At 35.6% G+C, this 15,786-nt stretch overlaps 1 protein-coding gene across 1 annotated transcript in view; it reads right to left on the bottom strand.

Moving 5' to 3' along the window:
- ARHGAP15 (Rho GTPase activating protein 15) overlaps positions 1-15,786 on the bottom strand; it is a 630,040-nt gene that overhangs the window by 502,287 nt on the left and 111,967 nt on the right. The window contains exon 6 of the mRNA XM_011935698.1: positions 3,178-3,267. Coding sequence (XP_011791088.1) covers positions 3,178-3,267 — 90 coding nt within the window. The remainder of the gene's footprint in view (positions 1-3,177; positions 3,268-15,786) is intronic.

Genomic DNA, 15,786 nt, shown 5'->3' with positions numbered 1-15,786 from the left:
ATATACATATGTATATTTGCATATATATTTTATGTATATAAGTATATATATTTTATACATGTATATACATGTATATATTTTAATATAAATTATAACATCTAATATATACTTTGTTATAGAAGTTAATTCTTTTATTATTTATTAAGAAGTACCAATTAGGCCAAAGAGTATGCTGTTATAAAATAGGTAAATATTCTTAAACTTCGCAAGCGAGCATCATTCTGATTTACTGAAAGTTGTTGAATACCAAAACTTAATAATTAATGTTGTCATTGTTATGTTTCCACGTACCAATCAAATAAGATTGAATCCATGTCAACAGTTTGATAGGATTTAAACTAGGAAGGAAAACTCGGCTTTTAATACAAAGAGAAAACAATTCAAAGATCCAAAGAGCATATATGAACAAATGAAATAAATGAAATCCGTCCATTTTTAGTTGTCACAAATGTGTGCTTCTGAGACTTGCAAGCATCTCTCAGGCACACACAACTTTTTGTTTGTTTTCCTCTTCATTTTAAGTTCAACTTCTCTGCAGACATTGTAATTACGTGGCATACAATTGCTAATCCATCAAACTTTTTAAAGAGAGATTTCAAATTTTAAGATTATTTCTAATTTTGCTCTTCTTTGATTTTCCTTGAACCAAAAATCTCAATAGTCATTTGCTATCTGTAATCTATAATTCATAGACTGAGATTGAACACCAAGCCTAATTCAAACTTGGAATTCTAAAGCTATTTCCGATGTAGCACATCAGCTGAAGCTATGATGGTCTTTTTCAGTCAGGAAGAAATACTTCATTATTCTGTAGATAATGAAACCATTGCACACACACTCCAACGTCCAACACTGCCTTAATATCATGTTTTTGAGATATAATCATGTTTATTCTGATCATTTGAGAGTTCGACCAGCTAATGTATCTAATCAAATATTGATGCAAGTCATCTAGATTTAGCTCTCTGGCAAATCCTTCCCGATGCTTTTTTGTTAACAGAACTATAAAAGCTATTTATATTGTTCCTCTCAAAAGGCTTACTCTCATAGTCTGGATCTATGGATATGTATTAGTAAATTTTACCAAAACTCATGCATTTAGGTGATGAAAATATTTCAGCACAACAAGGAAACCAAAGGATTCACTCAAAAAGAACAAAACAGAACATGAAACTTCAATCTTTTCTATTGCTTTGTTATTCACAATATCCTTATGATCACCTCTTGTTTCTCTAAAAGTACAAGATTTTTTAAAAAGTGTCTGTAAGAACACTGAGGCCCCATCAACTGTTCAATTACATTACAAACAAAACTATCTGGCAAAATTTTCACCTCCAGAAAGCTACCAAAAGTGAGAATAGTTTTTAATATCTTTGGAAGGCTCTACATTCAAAAATATAAAAATCAAGTAGAAAATTGCAACAGGAGGTGGTTAGTCACATCCTGAAAAGATTGGGATGACACACACTATCAATATAGGTGGCTGACATGTATATCTGTGCATATAATGCTGTTATATAAAAATATACATAATTTTTCATCAATATTTTCAGCCCTCTATGCATCATATATAGTTGACTGTCATCCTCATTTGTGAACTAATTTAACTCTTCATAAGATTAACAGAAGAAACTGAAAAAGGCTGGCTTAGCCCATTTCCAAAGAACTGCCATTGTCCAAGAATAATGTCTATGACAAATTTCAACGTCTTTTACAGTGTTGGTGATTAGGATGCTAAATGCACAGTACATAATGAAGCTCTACCACTGAGCTTACCCGGTCTAGTTCAGAGCTTCTGAAGTTGATCATCTAGGTTGTCATAAGGCTAGGATTGTAACCTCTAAATTGTGTTATTTATGGTAGAATAATAAAGAGTAAGAAATTGGGGAAAAAGGGAAGTTACTGATCTATATTTCCTTGCTTTAAAGGACAGTTTATTTCTCCTTGATTCTGTACAGTCACATTTTAGTCACTTTCAGCTTTAGAGCATTGACTTCAGGACAAGTGTTTTTGGTTTTCTTCTGTCTTTTCTCTCCCTTTTATTTCCTTCCTTAATTTTATTTTTAATTGACAAATAATAATTGTATATATTCTCTCATTTTCTTTTTTGATTAAAAAATCTCTATACCTAAGTAAAATAAAACTAGAACCAGAATAGTAATGTATTCCAGAATGTGTTAAAATATTTAATGGACCCAAATTATTTGGATATACCTGAATAGCATCTGAAAATACAAACCAAACAGGAAACCAGCTTCTTCCCCTCAGTGAAGAATATGGGTAGAAAATGTCACCTACCTATGCTTCTGTAGGACCCAATTATTAATTTCAACAAAGCATTTAAGAACAGAAGAAATGACTTTTATTCAAGGGCCAACATGCTCTCAGAAGACATTTAATTTAAAAATAATTATCATAATCTATCTCTCTTTTCTACTAAATTATATAAATCCTAAAATATATCTAATTACTAGTTACTTTGGAAATATAAAAATTTCATATAAAACAGAACAAAAATCAAACTCCATAATCTAAAATTATTAATTGCCAGATAAATCATGCAAATTAGGTGATTTTGGTAACATGTGAAATTACATTTTCCAATGTTATCTCTCAAGGATTTCATCTGGTTCTTGCTATTCAATGGAATATGATTGTAATTATGAATCAAGTTGTTTTTTTCAAAAACCTAAAGTATGCAATATGAAAGAATCTATTTTTTTTTTTATAGTTGTTCAGCCCTCTCCATTCTTGTAAGTTACACTGGTAGATGTAATTAATGGCTGAAAGGCAAGAGTGTCAATGAATGTAAATAGCTTACACTTGGTGAATCTTAGTTTGTGTGCATCTGAAAATTCTAGATCAAATCTATTTAAGTCAAACATCCTATGTTTGAACCCCAGACATCTACCACATATACTGCAAACTTCAATGACTTTTATATGTTCATATTAATGAACACGCAACATATATTTTGTGTTCAGATAGCAACCAGTGGCCAGAAAAAAAACCACAAAACCAAAAATTCAACTGGGAAGAGGAGTCGCCTTTCATGACCTTCAGACAACTAGTTCTTGTATATGAGCACATCACAAGAAGGTAGTCTTATTTTAGTCACCCAAGAGAGCTCAGATTTAGAGAGAACAGGAATAAATTGAATATATGTAACATTCTTACCTGAAAGACATTCTTTCTGCTCGATTTTTCCTTGGCCCATTCAATGTGTGCTCCACACAAATCCACACTTTCTGGTTTGTGCCCAGTTTTCTGTAAACACAAAAATGAAATGAGAATAAAAGGATGCAACATTATAGATGGATGTCAGAGAAATAGGATTTTGAATTAGTAGCTATACATATTTATGATATAATGCCTTTTTTGTTTTCCCCAGGGGAAACCTAATTTGTAGAATTTTTATTTGGGACCTAATATTTTTAAATGTCTAAAATTAAAGACCTATTTTTAAAATTATTTAATTAACTGTAGACCATAGGAAAAATTAATATCTAGAATACTGATATGTTGAGATGGTATTCTTTAGTAATTTAAGAATAATAAGTTTTAAAATCTGTTATTAGCAATACGGAATATTGCTCTTCAATGGCTAAAGTAACATAAAAGCATGTTAAGTTATATTACTTTTAGACCTAACAGTAAAAGAAAAACTTGATAAGTCATAATGCAATGCAAAAAACTGTTAGAGTTTTAGCTTTGCGACTACAGTAAAGTTGCTTAGAATCTAACTACATCATCTAGAAAATTGAGCAGGTGGATTAATTTCAAAGTCCCCTTGCAAGTTTGTGTTTCACATATTAGCAAATTCAATACATATTTATTAAATGTCAACTTTGCCTTTTAGAAATTCACTTTTCAGACTTTAAGACTGTATACATAAATATAATTTCATTTAGTAAATTTAACTTAGACAAAATAGATTATAATGTGTGCTTTCTACTACACAATTACAACGTGGATATTACTTAAAAGATGTTTTTTATTTCAATAATTCACAATAATCAATAGGAATATCACTCATATTTGTCTTTTCATATTTTCACTTGATTCAAGTTAATCATCCTTATACAACTTCACATTTGCATACCTCTATACCGCCAATTGTTTTTTAAAATGTTTAGCAGTTTGGAGAATTTCTATACTATTTTTTCAAGAAGTTTCTCCATAGATAAATTTTCTAGGTTTCTCTATACATTCCATACTTTTCTCAAGTAATTGTCCACAAAATACTTTAGAATTTTAGTATATGAAGCTTATAATATTTTTAGACAATGTTTTTAACATTATGAACATTAGGATAAAACATGAAATTATGAAAGAATGGTAAATATATTTTTAAAACATTCTGTCCACATTTGTTGCCTCTTAGTCATTATATCCAATTCTGTAAGTTTAACAGACTTTTTGAAGCCAGAAATTTGTTTTTAACTGTAAATTATGAGATTTTTTTTTCTGGCAACTGATTTTTTTTTGAAACATTGTATAACTTTCCTACAGGATAAACTAGCAGGCAGGATAGAATTTGATAGCATATCTACGTTTTTTGTTGTTATTATTTAGGAACCTTTGGAGAAACCCATCAAGAGATTTGGATCAGTGAAAAGTTTTTACTGGTTCACCCACACTCTGCCACCCAGGTGATCACTATTTTAGAAGATTTCAAAGCATGATAGTGATGTTCTTTATCAAGTGATTTATGATGTAGAAAAATTAGCAACATGTTTCTTATAGATTTAATTAAATTAGGGGATACTCAGAGCCAACAAAAATAATCATTAAGAGTATGTAACAAAATGGTTTATTTTTCCCATACAGTCAAGTCAGGGGAAAATAAAAAGGTATAATTATTTTAAGAAGCACTTTTTATGTTCCAGGTACTTACCTAAGTACAACAATTAGTAATAATTTGTTTAGTGTAGAACCTCTGTATCATAGAGAGTTTGTAGGTAATTATACAGAAGCCTAAGGCTAATATGAGGAAGATTCAGTATTTTCCTTGCATCTGGAGTTCTAGGGCCCAGCACAGTGGTTAACACACTGACACAAAATAAGTGTGCAATAAATGTTAACCAAATGATCCTGTGAAATCTTACATTCACAACTTTATGAGGTAGGCATTATCATCACTAAGTTATAAGTAAGAAAACCTGCCAGAATTGTTAGGTCAATTTCTTCAAGGTTACCCAGCTAGAAAAGGAGTGGCCAGGATTTAGATCCAAGCAATGTCACTGCACAGACGGTTCTTAACCATGATGCAGCCCTTAAAAATGGAATATACACTGTGATCATATGCTAAAAACATGTAAGAATTTGGGAAAAGCTATGGCTTTCTCACTAGACTCCAGAACAGACATATTCATCTTGTTTTTGTCCTTCTCTGTTAAACTTGATCTTGCCGTAGGTCCTTTACACCACCTGTTTACCTGGAATACCTCCCAATCTTCACACGGCTGGCTCCTTCTTATCCTTCAGTTCCCAGTTAAATGTCACCTTGTCAGAGGTCTTCTTTGACCGTCTTATATATAAAAGAGCTGTACTCCAGTACTCCTGGTTACTCTCCATCCCACTACTTGTTTTAATTTCACTGCAGCCCTCCTCCTAACTGAAATTAACATATATATTTTTATATACTGACTGTCTGTGTTTCCCCCACTAGAATTAAGCTCCCTGAGCTAGGGCCTTGTTTGCCTTTTCCTCTACTGTTTTTCCCAATGTATGGAACAGTGCCTGGCACATAGTTGTTGTTCAATGAATATTTGCTGAATTCATGAATGAAGGAAAAATACCAAAATGCAACTAGCTTTTGTGCTTTGGAAGGAAGACTTTAGTGTCTTAAAATTCCCAATTTTACAGCAATTAAGATTTGTATTTTTTTAAATGGTTAAGCAGTCTTTGGTTTGTGATTTGGAAAAGTGAGAAATGGTTTAATGGACTCATATTTGGATTGAATGTGATATTACACACTCAATTAACATTTATTGCACACCTACTATGTGTCAATGTGTTACCCACTGTGCTGGGCTCCCTGAACTCCAGGGATAAGGGAGATACTGACTCTTCCTTGAAAAAAACTCACATTAGCTTTAGATTTTTGTGTAATTATCTACAGACTCCATATGCTATAGAGCTAAAGAAAACCTGTGGGTAAAAGCAGTCTAAGCTTTTACAGTTTTCTCATCATCTAGCTTTGTCAATCTCAAAACGTTCTCATCAGTATCTGTTGTGCTGAATCCTTATTAACCCCAACAGGACTGAGGTTCAAGAGGCCAAAGATGAGACCCAGAACCAGCAAACAAGATATGGGATTTTACGAAGGGTTTACTTACTGGGGAAAGAGGCCAGTGGCGCCAGTTTGGACAGGAGAACCATCTCAGGTACAGGAATACACCAGTGGCAGCGGGCTGAACAACGTAACCACACAGCCCAGCGGTGGAGGGGTGGGCAGGAAAACCACAACCTCTTGCTACCAGCATGCAGTTTATATAGTATTTTCACTTAACACCCTCCCTTTAAGGACCTCCACCTGGCAACCTTCATCTGCCGCCCCCCCCAAACCTCAGAGCCTCATTCACCTGTGCGGCCTGTGATCTTCGAGACTGGATGAGGGCTCAGGTGTTCCTCATGGACAAGGAACGAATCTCCAGGTTAGCTGTTCCTGGATTCCCTAGCTTGAAACACACGTTCAGGTGTGTCTGCTATACGGAGGGTCATTCCAAGGAGATTCTTAAGCTATTGCTATCAGGTGTGTTTACCCTACAGCCTCCTAAGGCAAATCCCACAGCACCTGGCACGGGTTTAATCACAATCTAACCCCTGTCTGTGGCTATCCTCTCCAGGACCTTGCCCTGTCTCTTGCATTCCTTCCAATCTCACTGCTTCACCTTGTCTTCACTTCAGTGATTTTCATTCTGCTGCTCATCTGACAGATTCCATTTTTGGAGATTTTCTTACCCCCACCCTGTTATGTGTGTTTCTGATGCTATTAAAATAATCGACCTTTGTGCAATCTCCCAGTCTCTGAATTCCTTCCTGGCTTCACTTCCTTTCATGTCCAGGCTTATATTCCTGATTCCACAGTTACTTCAACCACCCCCTCCACCTGCCTTCTCCTCCAAGGATATCACTCTCATCTGCTTGCCCCTCCATAATATTCCTCATATCCCTGAATACTGGAGAAATAACTTTTGACTACTTAGGGGAGCAATATTACAAATACTGTCTACCTTCTTCAGCTGGGCCTTTGACTCTGCTTAGCAAACTTTGTATGTGTTCTTAGTCACTTTCTCTTCTTCCTCTTGACACTGCTCTCTGAGAGCTTCAACCCTTATAAGTCTACCCCACGAAATGATTTGTTCTGACTTCATGGAGATCATAGCCCTGGTGCTAGAACAGTTACAACTCTTCCCACTTTCATACTTAGTCTGTGTAATCCAAATAAACAAACAAACAGAAAGTTTAATGATAGCTTCCTCTATGGTACTCTGAAAGCTTAATATTGATTTCTCATTTACTGCTTACAACAATCTTGTGAAAATATTACCAGTGCTTTCAACTTACACATGAAGAAACCTAAGCAGAGAGTGGCCAAGTGCCTGACATGAGATCATATACTTAAAAAGTGCCTGAGTTGATAAGAATTTACTTTTATCAGATTCCAAGTTCTAGGGTTTTGATTACAATGGAATCCATGGCCTCCACTCCACACTCATCTTTTTCTCCTACTAGTTCACCTAAAAATCAACGTCTTTTTCAGGACCAAGAATAATAATTCACATTTTCTATTTTTTTCCTTGTGTCATCATTTCCCACTCAGTCTTCTGGCCCCAGAATTCTGGGGCTGTGACTGGCCCATCAGTCTAATAAACTACCATACCTTGGCAGGACAGCGGCCTCTGTGAGTGTCAAATTACCTGACCTGTCAGTACCATAAAGCACAGAAAGGACTCGCAAGGCATGTCCTGCTTTGCCTCAGAGGAAGAGCTACTCCTTCTGCCCAAGGATTATTTGTCTCTAGTTCCTAATTTCATCCAGTCTTGTCCCTCATTTCCTGAGTTGTCCAAGAATAAGAATTTCACATTTCCTTCTACTTTCTCCCTCACAAATAGATTATATCTTCAGCCTCTAACCATATTCATCACCCCTGTTTATAAAGAAAAAAATAGAAGAAAAGCAAGCATCAACTCCACACTCTCACTTTTTCTCAATCTCACTTATTTCCTTTCCATTATTGCCAGATTCATCCTTCTCCTCAATTCATGTTCTCTGTTTGCTCAGACTCCATTCTCTTCTTCAATAATGTAGCCTGATGTTTACTTCCTTCTTTGACTTTTCTAAAATGTCTTAACCATTAAGGTCAACAAAAACAATCTGATGCCTTGTTTCCCATCTGCATCTTACTTGAACTCTGCACTCTTAGATTGTGTTGGCCCTTCTCCTTAGAGCCCTCTTGTTTCTTGGCGATGGAAGCATTTTTTTCTCTAAATTCTTCTTTCACCTTTTGTACTCTTCTCTTTCAGTTTCTTCCACTGACTCCTCTTCCTCTTCCCACTTTCCAAATTTTGGTAACCCCAGGTTTAGCGTTCTAGGGCCTCATCATTTCTCCTCACTCATGTGATTCCTATGGGTTTTGGTCTTGCCCCTAGTCTTGCCCCATCACCTGCCATATGTTGACCCCTCGATGGGTGCCTCTGGCCCCCAGCTCACTCTGATGTGTCAGAATTATATTTTCTACACTATCTTGAGAGTGTAGCACAGACACCTCAGTGAAATAATTATCTTCTTCTCCCACCTGCCTCCTTTTCTCTATTGCTTATCTTACTTAATAATCCCTTCACTCCCTTCACCTGAAAGTTTCTTAACTCCCTCCTTTCTTTCACCATCCATAATCAAAAGGCACAAAGTCTCAAATTCTGGAATTAGCTCCTTTTTCTCCATCTCATGACCCTAACCTCAGTAGAGTTCTTACTTCTCTCACCAGAATTATTCTACCTCTTGCCTCTGTGGCCAAAACTCTTGCAATACATTCTCTGTATTTTGACCTTGTTTTCCCTCTAAGACACAGACCTCACATTGTGGAACATTTATCTATGGGGTAGTGTCCAAATCCTTTGGTAAGGTATACGAGCTCCTTTCTGTCCTCCTCCAACCATCCCTCTCGGTTCTATGCATGCTCCCATTCTTCTCCACACCAGCTACACTACATCCATGGCAGTTTCCAAAATGCAATGTGTTTTCACAACGCCAGACATTTGGGATTTGAGTATGCATTCATTCTTTTCATCTGAAATACATTTATCTCTCTCTTCAATCTACCCTGCTTGCCTGCCATCTGCCATAATCTTGCTCATTTTCATGACACAACTTAAAAAAATAAAAATATCCACAGGGAGAATTTCGCCTCTGCAGGTAGTCACTTACTCCTTCCACCGTTTCTCCTATTTGAAACATACTGTGTTACAACTCTTGTTACTCACACATTGCTACTCCTTTTTGGTGTGATTTTTCCCCTAGCTATCCAGTAAGAGAAGGGAGTTTGTCTTATGGTTCTTTATTCTTCCAGAATCTAGCAAAGTGGCCCCAAATAAGTGTTCAACAGATATTTGTGAACTATTGAAATAATTGAGGAACTGTATAGAGAATGACAATGGAAAATATCGGGGTTGATTGCAATGCATTAACAAATAAAAATAAATAATACATCTCAGAATGACAGTTTACAAAGTGAGAAGTATGTAAGTGGTTACAGGATAATATTTTCATTTTATATCGACTTTAAGAACTGATCATCTGGTACAATCAAAGCTAATAGAGATTTGGGGTGAATTCAAAAGTATGACAGAAAAAAAACAAAGTTATTGGTAATAATAAATATATTCACTTTAAAAAGAGAAAACTAGAATAAATAGCTTGAGGATTGTGTAAAAATGATCCTAATAAGTAGTTCATTTTCACAAAGCTACAGCAGAAAGACCTATGCCTGAAGAACAGTTTTAGGGAATAGAGATCATTAGAAGAAAAACTTCTCAGTATTTAAATGTTAAATATTGGAATAAGTAGTTCAGTAAAGTTGTAGAATTTATTTGGAAGACAATCAAGATTTTATTCAAGAAGCCTGAAATTAAAGAATCCTTTAATAGAAAACATATTTCTGATTCTACAGCTATAAAACACAAGAAAAAGTCTGCTAATGAACAGCACGATGCCAGTGGATCATATTGTACATCATTATAAAAATACACTTTTTTAAAAATGACTAAATATGAATTTAAATCTAAGAATGTACACACCATATCTCTTCTGGGGTGAACTTAAAATAGAAATAACTGATTTTTAAAATATTTAAATAGAATTATTTAAGAGTTACTGCTTTTGGACAATAAAACATAAAAGCCTCTTTTTTAGAGGAATGTGAAGTCATTAAAAATTGACCCTAGGTCTCTCGCACTTCTGATTTTTATTATTCTCTTCGTCTATCTTCACCATTTCCCAATAACAGCTAACAGAGTATTTTCTCTGTAATATTTTTTTCTCCAACTTAGATTAAACCTGTGGGATTAAGTTTCTCATTTTTCTTTATGGGATATTTGGGGTCCATAGTCTTTTAATGTATATTAAGAAAATATCAAAGGCCAGATGCTCTTTAGCTTGATGATAGCTTCCATGATGAAGACTGGGCATATACGCAGGCCACAAATCATTTGACCGCACAGCCTTATACCCTTATTACTAGATGTGGTTCAAAAAGAGAGACAAAGCTCAGATTTTATGAAATAGGTTATTAGCGCCATTTTTTATTTTGGATTAATTGCTATTCCAGAATATAGACTCAGATTGTCCTTATCATTTTGAAACACGAAACACAAAATCTGTTTAGAGGAATTAAGTTTTATCACATAACTGGTTTTGATTCTGGAAAATTGTTCATGAAGGAGGATAAAACTCATTTATATATTCTCATTTGGGCAAAATGATTCAGGAAAGAGGACTGAATGGATACCTGATCTTATTAATGTCTAAAGTATGGCCCCTGTCAACATAAAAGAGGATACTTTGATTATCAGATGTGAGTTTTATGTATATGAATATAAATGATGTTAATAATAACAGAAATGGTTTCTACAGTGAAATTTCTCAGTATATTACATGACCAAATCAAACCACATTTTCAGAAAAATAAACCTTTGTTAGTGATTGTGGGCACTAGAATGTTATGTGCTTTTTGTTTGTTTTTGAGGAGAAAGTATTCTATACTTTTCAAGAAATGAGCACCTATTTCATTTGTTTCTGAATCCAAATCTTGCTGGAATAAATATAATCGCTTCTACTTAGTTTATTTTGTTCTCAACTGATACAGTTTTACATTTACATTATATTAAAAAGGTAATTTATTTCTGCAAGGTGAATAGCTTGGGTACACTTTTGATGTCTCAGGTGCCTCCTCAGAGTTTCCCCTTAGACTGTCATCCACTCAGTCAACTTCAGCTGTCCCTGTAGATGACCATCTCTGCCTGGGCAATGCAGTCCACCTCTTGAGAATGACCAGTCACCTTCTTGGAATGCCAGACTTCCCCCCGAGCCTGCCATATTACAGAGGGGCCTTTGGCTCCTTCCACTACTTCCTACTTTAGATGAAATGCCACTTTGCAGGGTGTGGGACCTGGCTTTCTGAGTAGCCTCCCAAGGCTGAGGCACATCCAACTGATGCAGGCAAGTGAAGACTCTGGGTGGTGAAATTTAACCAAAAGTTCAGGAAATGGGAAAAGTGCAGGAAATGGGAAGAAATATGGGAGATAAATTCCTTTTCCTTCTTCTGCTCCCTTCCTCCCATAGATTGCTTTAAGCTTTCACCAGTGTACTTGCAGCCCCTTTTCTCTCTGTCTCTTTGAAGCTCATTGTAGAGGGGAGCAAACATGGTAACATCCCTGTACTACTCCCCATCATTTCTGGCCTGACTTCCTTTTCACTTCACTCTCTGTGTCCTGAATTTGTACCTCCCAAATAAAGCATGGCTCTTAATTCAGGCTTTGTCTTCCAGAAAACCAAGATTGAGACAACTGATGTTGCTCTCACTGTGGCAGAGGCGAATCGCTCTCCACCAAAATGTGTGCTGTGGTCCCTCTTCAAGCACCTTTAGTTGTCACTGGGAGCCAGCTCGCCAGCTGAAGACTTTATTTCCAGCCCTATTTGCATCAGAATGTGGCCAATTATTCATTCTCACCACTGGAATGTGAGCAAAAAGACTTCTAGGCACATGCAGATCTTTCCCACATACTCCCTTTAGCCTTCCCTCATCTGCCACTACTCCTAACAACTGTACTCTATTGCTTCACGTAATAATAACGACAACGATAAATACAATTAAGATTTATTATGTTTGCTCTGTGTCAGGCACATTGCACCAATTTTCTCACGTATGGTTCTATGAGATAGTCACCCTTGTTAATCTCATATTGCAGTTGAGATAGCCAAGAAATATGTGAAAATAAAGTTTATCATTAACATTTGAAAATAAACTAGAGCAGCAAGTAAAACATGAACCTGGGATTCCTAGCCCAGGTGATCTGACTTGAAAGCCCCTATTTCTACCTAATGTGATACTGCTTCTCAGAGCATTTCAATTTAGTAGTGAATTTTTAAGAAAGACTATACATATACTCTGTAAATTAAAAAATGCACTGTGGGGTGAAAGCTCATTTTATCTTAGAGAAATGCAAGCTCCAAAACAGATGCATTTCATTGACCAAAATGATAAACCACAGAGAGACAAGCTTCATAATTAAAATAGTTTTCTGAGAGAGCCTAAGGTGAGGTTTATTGAGGGACAGTGAGCTCTGATCCATTTATAAAGAATCCTGTCAATTTCATGGATTTTTGTGGTTATTAAAAATTATGTAAGATACAGAATTTATTATAGTTAATGGCCAAAACTTGAAAAAAATATAACCAGAGAACATGGCTTCATTTATAGCAATATCGATCACTTGACTTTTTTCCTTACAAAGTTTACATTAATAAAACACGGGACTTTAATTCCCTTTTTTTCTTCTCTGTATTTCCATCTCTACCCATTATCCTCCAGATTTTGAACTGTAACTTGTTTTTTCTAATCATTAAATGTAGGATGAGTCCATATGATGGTACAATCTACAGCTATACTAACATAATGCATCAATGATAACCATGCTGACGTGGCAAGAATACTACTATTATGAGAATTAAATGATTAAACAGAGATTTTAAAATGCCTTCATTAGTCTAAGGCTGATAGATCTTTTGTTTGCCCCTCCATTTTTTCATGATCTTCTTAAGCAGGGGTCTGAATAAGGGCTCAATACTCACTCTACAAAAATAAAATCATTCCATATTCATTTTGCATGGAATACTCAATAATTCATGAATAGCTTTCTGATTGAAACTATTTTCATCTTTTTGCTAAATCACATCATTTTCCCTCCACAAATAAGTTCATTTTGTTGTTAAAGTCATACTACAGTGAATGAGCATTAGATATATTGCATTATTTAATTAATGTGTGTGTTCATTACTCATATTGAAAGTAAACAATATTTTGTACAAGTAAACAAATTATTATTTATTATTTATTTTTATTTTTTTAGAGACAGAGTCTCATTCTATTGCCTAGGCTATAGTGCAGTGACTTAATTATAGCTCATTGCAGCCTCAAACACCTGGGTTTAAGTGATCCTCCTGCTTCGGCCTCCTAAGTAGCTGGATTTACAGGTGCATCACCACCATGTATGGCTATTTTTCTTTTTTTTTTTTTTTTGACAGAGAGTCTCACTCTATCACCCAGGTTGGGGGGCAGTGATGGGATCTCGGCTCACTGCAACCACCACCTCCTGGGTTCAAGCAATTTTTGTGCCTCAGCCTCCTAAGTAGCTCAGGTTACAGGTGTGTGCCACCACACCCAACTACTTTTTGTATTTTTAGTAGAGATAGGGTTCCTCCATGTTGAACACGCTAGTCTCAAACTCCTGACCTCAGGTGATCCACCTGCCTTGGGCTCCCAAAGTACTGGGATTATAAGCGTGGCCCACTGCACCCAACTAATTTTTTAAAATAACTTTCATAGAGGCAGGGTCTCAATATGTGGGCCAGGCTGAAAACCAATTATTTTGATGAGGCCTTTTATGTTGCCCATTTTTGCTTCCAAGGTTATGACTGAATGAGTGGTTTGGAAAAGTTAATAGTTCATTAAATGCCTTAGAAAAGTTTTCTGTTTTTAAAAGTAAAATTTTTATAACATCAAACTCATAGAAGCAGAGAGCAGAATAGTACTTACCAGGGCCTGGGGGTTTGGGGAAAGGTATGGAGAGATGTTGCTTAAAGTGTACAAAATTTCTATTAGACAAGAAAAATAAATTCTGGAGATCCAGTGTACAGCATGGTAACTATAGTTAATAATAACATCCTATATATTTAAAAATCATTGATTATATTTTAAATATTTTCATCACACATAAAAAATGAGGTAATGGATATGTTAATAGCTTGATTTAATCATTCCACAATGTATACCTGTACCAAAACATCACATTGCACCTTTTAAAAATACAATTTTTTTCTTTCACTTTTAGGTGCAGGGGTACATGTGCAGGATGTGCAGGTTTGTCACATAGCTAAACATGTGCCATGGTGGTTTGCTGCACAGATCATCCCATCACCAAGGTATTAAGCCCAGCATCCATTAGCTATTCTTCCTGATACTGTGCCTCTCCCCACCACCCCCTCCAACAGGCCCCAGTATTTGTTGTTCCCCACACTCTGTCCACGTGTTCTCATCATTCAGCTCCCACATATAAGTGTGTTTTTCTCTTCCTGTGTTAGTTTGCTAAGGATAATGACTTCCACTCCATCCGTGTCCCTGCAAAGGTCATGATCTTGTTCCTTTTAATAGCTGCACAGTATTCCATGGTCTACATGTACCACATTTTCTTAATCCAGTCTATCATTGATAGGCATTTAGGTTGACTCTATGTCTTTGCTATTGTAAACAGTGCTGCAATGAACATACATGTGCATGTATCTTTATAGTAGAATGATTTGTATTCCTTTGGGTATATACTCAGCAATGGGATTGCTGGGTCAAATGATATTTCTGCCTCTAGGTCTTTGAGGAATCACCACAGTGTCTTCCACAATGATTAAATTAATTTACACTCCCATCAACAGTATAAAAGTGTTCCTTTTTCTCTGTAACCTCACCAGCACCTGTTCTTTATTGACGTTTTAATAATTGCCATTCTGACTGGTGCGAGATGGTATCTCATTGGGGTTTTGATCTGCATTTATGTAATGATCAGTGATGTTGAGCTTTTTTTATATGTTTTTTGGCTGCATGTATGTCTTCTTTTGAGAAGTGTCTGTTCACATCCTTTGCCTACTTTTTATTGGGGTTGTTTATTTATTTTCTTGTACATTTGTTTAAGTTCCTTATAGACTCTGGGTATTAGAACTTTGTCAGATGAATAGACTGCAATTTTTTTTTCCCATTCTGAAAGTTGTCTGTTCACTCTGATGATAGTTACTTTTGCTGTGCAGAATCTCTTTAGTTTAATTAGACCCCATTTGTCACTATTTGCTTCTGTTGCAATTGCTTTTGGCATTTTCATCATAAAATCTTTGTCTGTGCCTATGTCCTCAATGGTATTGTCTAGATTTCATTCTAGGATTTTTTATAGCTTATTTAATAAATAGTGCTAGGGGAACTGGCTTAACCATGTGCCAAAAATTGAAACTGGACCCCTTCCT

The sequence above is a fragment of the Colobus angolensis genome, unplaced genomic scaffold (genome assembly GCF_000951035.1).
Source record: "Colobus angolensis palliatus isolate OR3802 unplaced genomic scaffold, Cang.pa_1.0 Scaffold147, whole genome shotgun sequence".
Lineage (NCBI taxonomy): Eukaryota > Metazoa > Chordata > Mammalia > Primates > Cercopithecidae > Colobus > Colobus angolensis.
The sequence above is the reverse complement of the archived record's forward strand: the minus strand, read 5'-3'. Positions and strand labels throughout refer to the sequence as shown.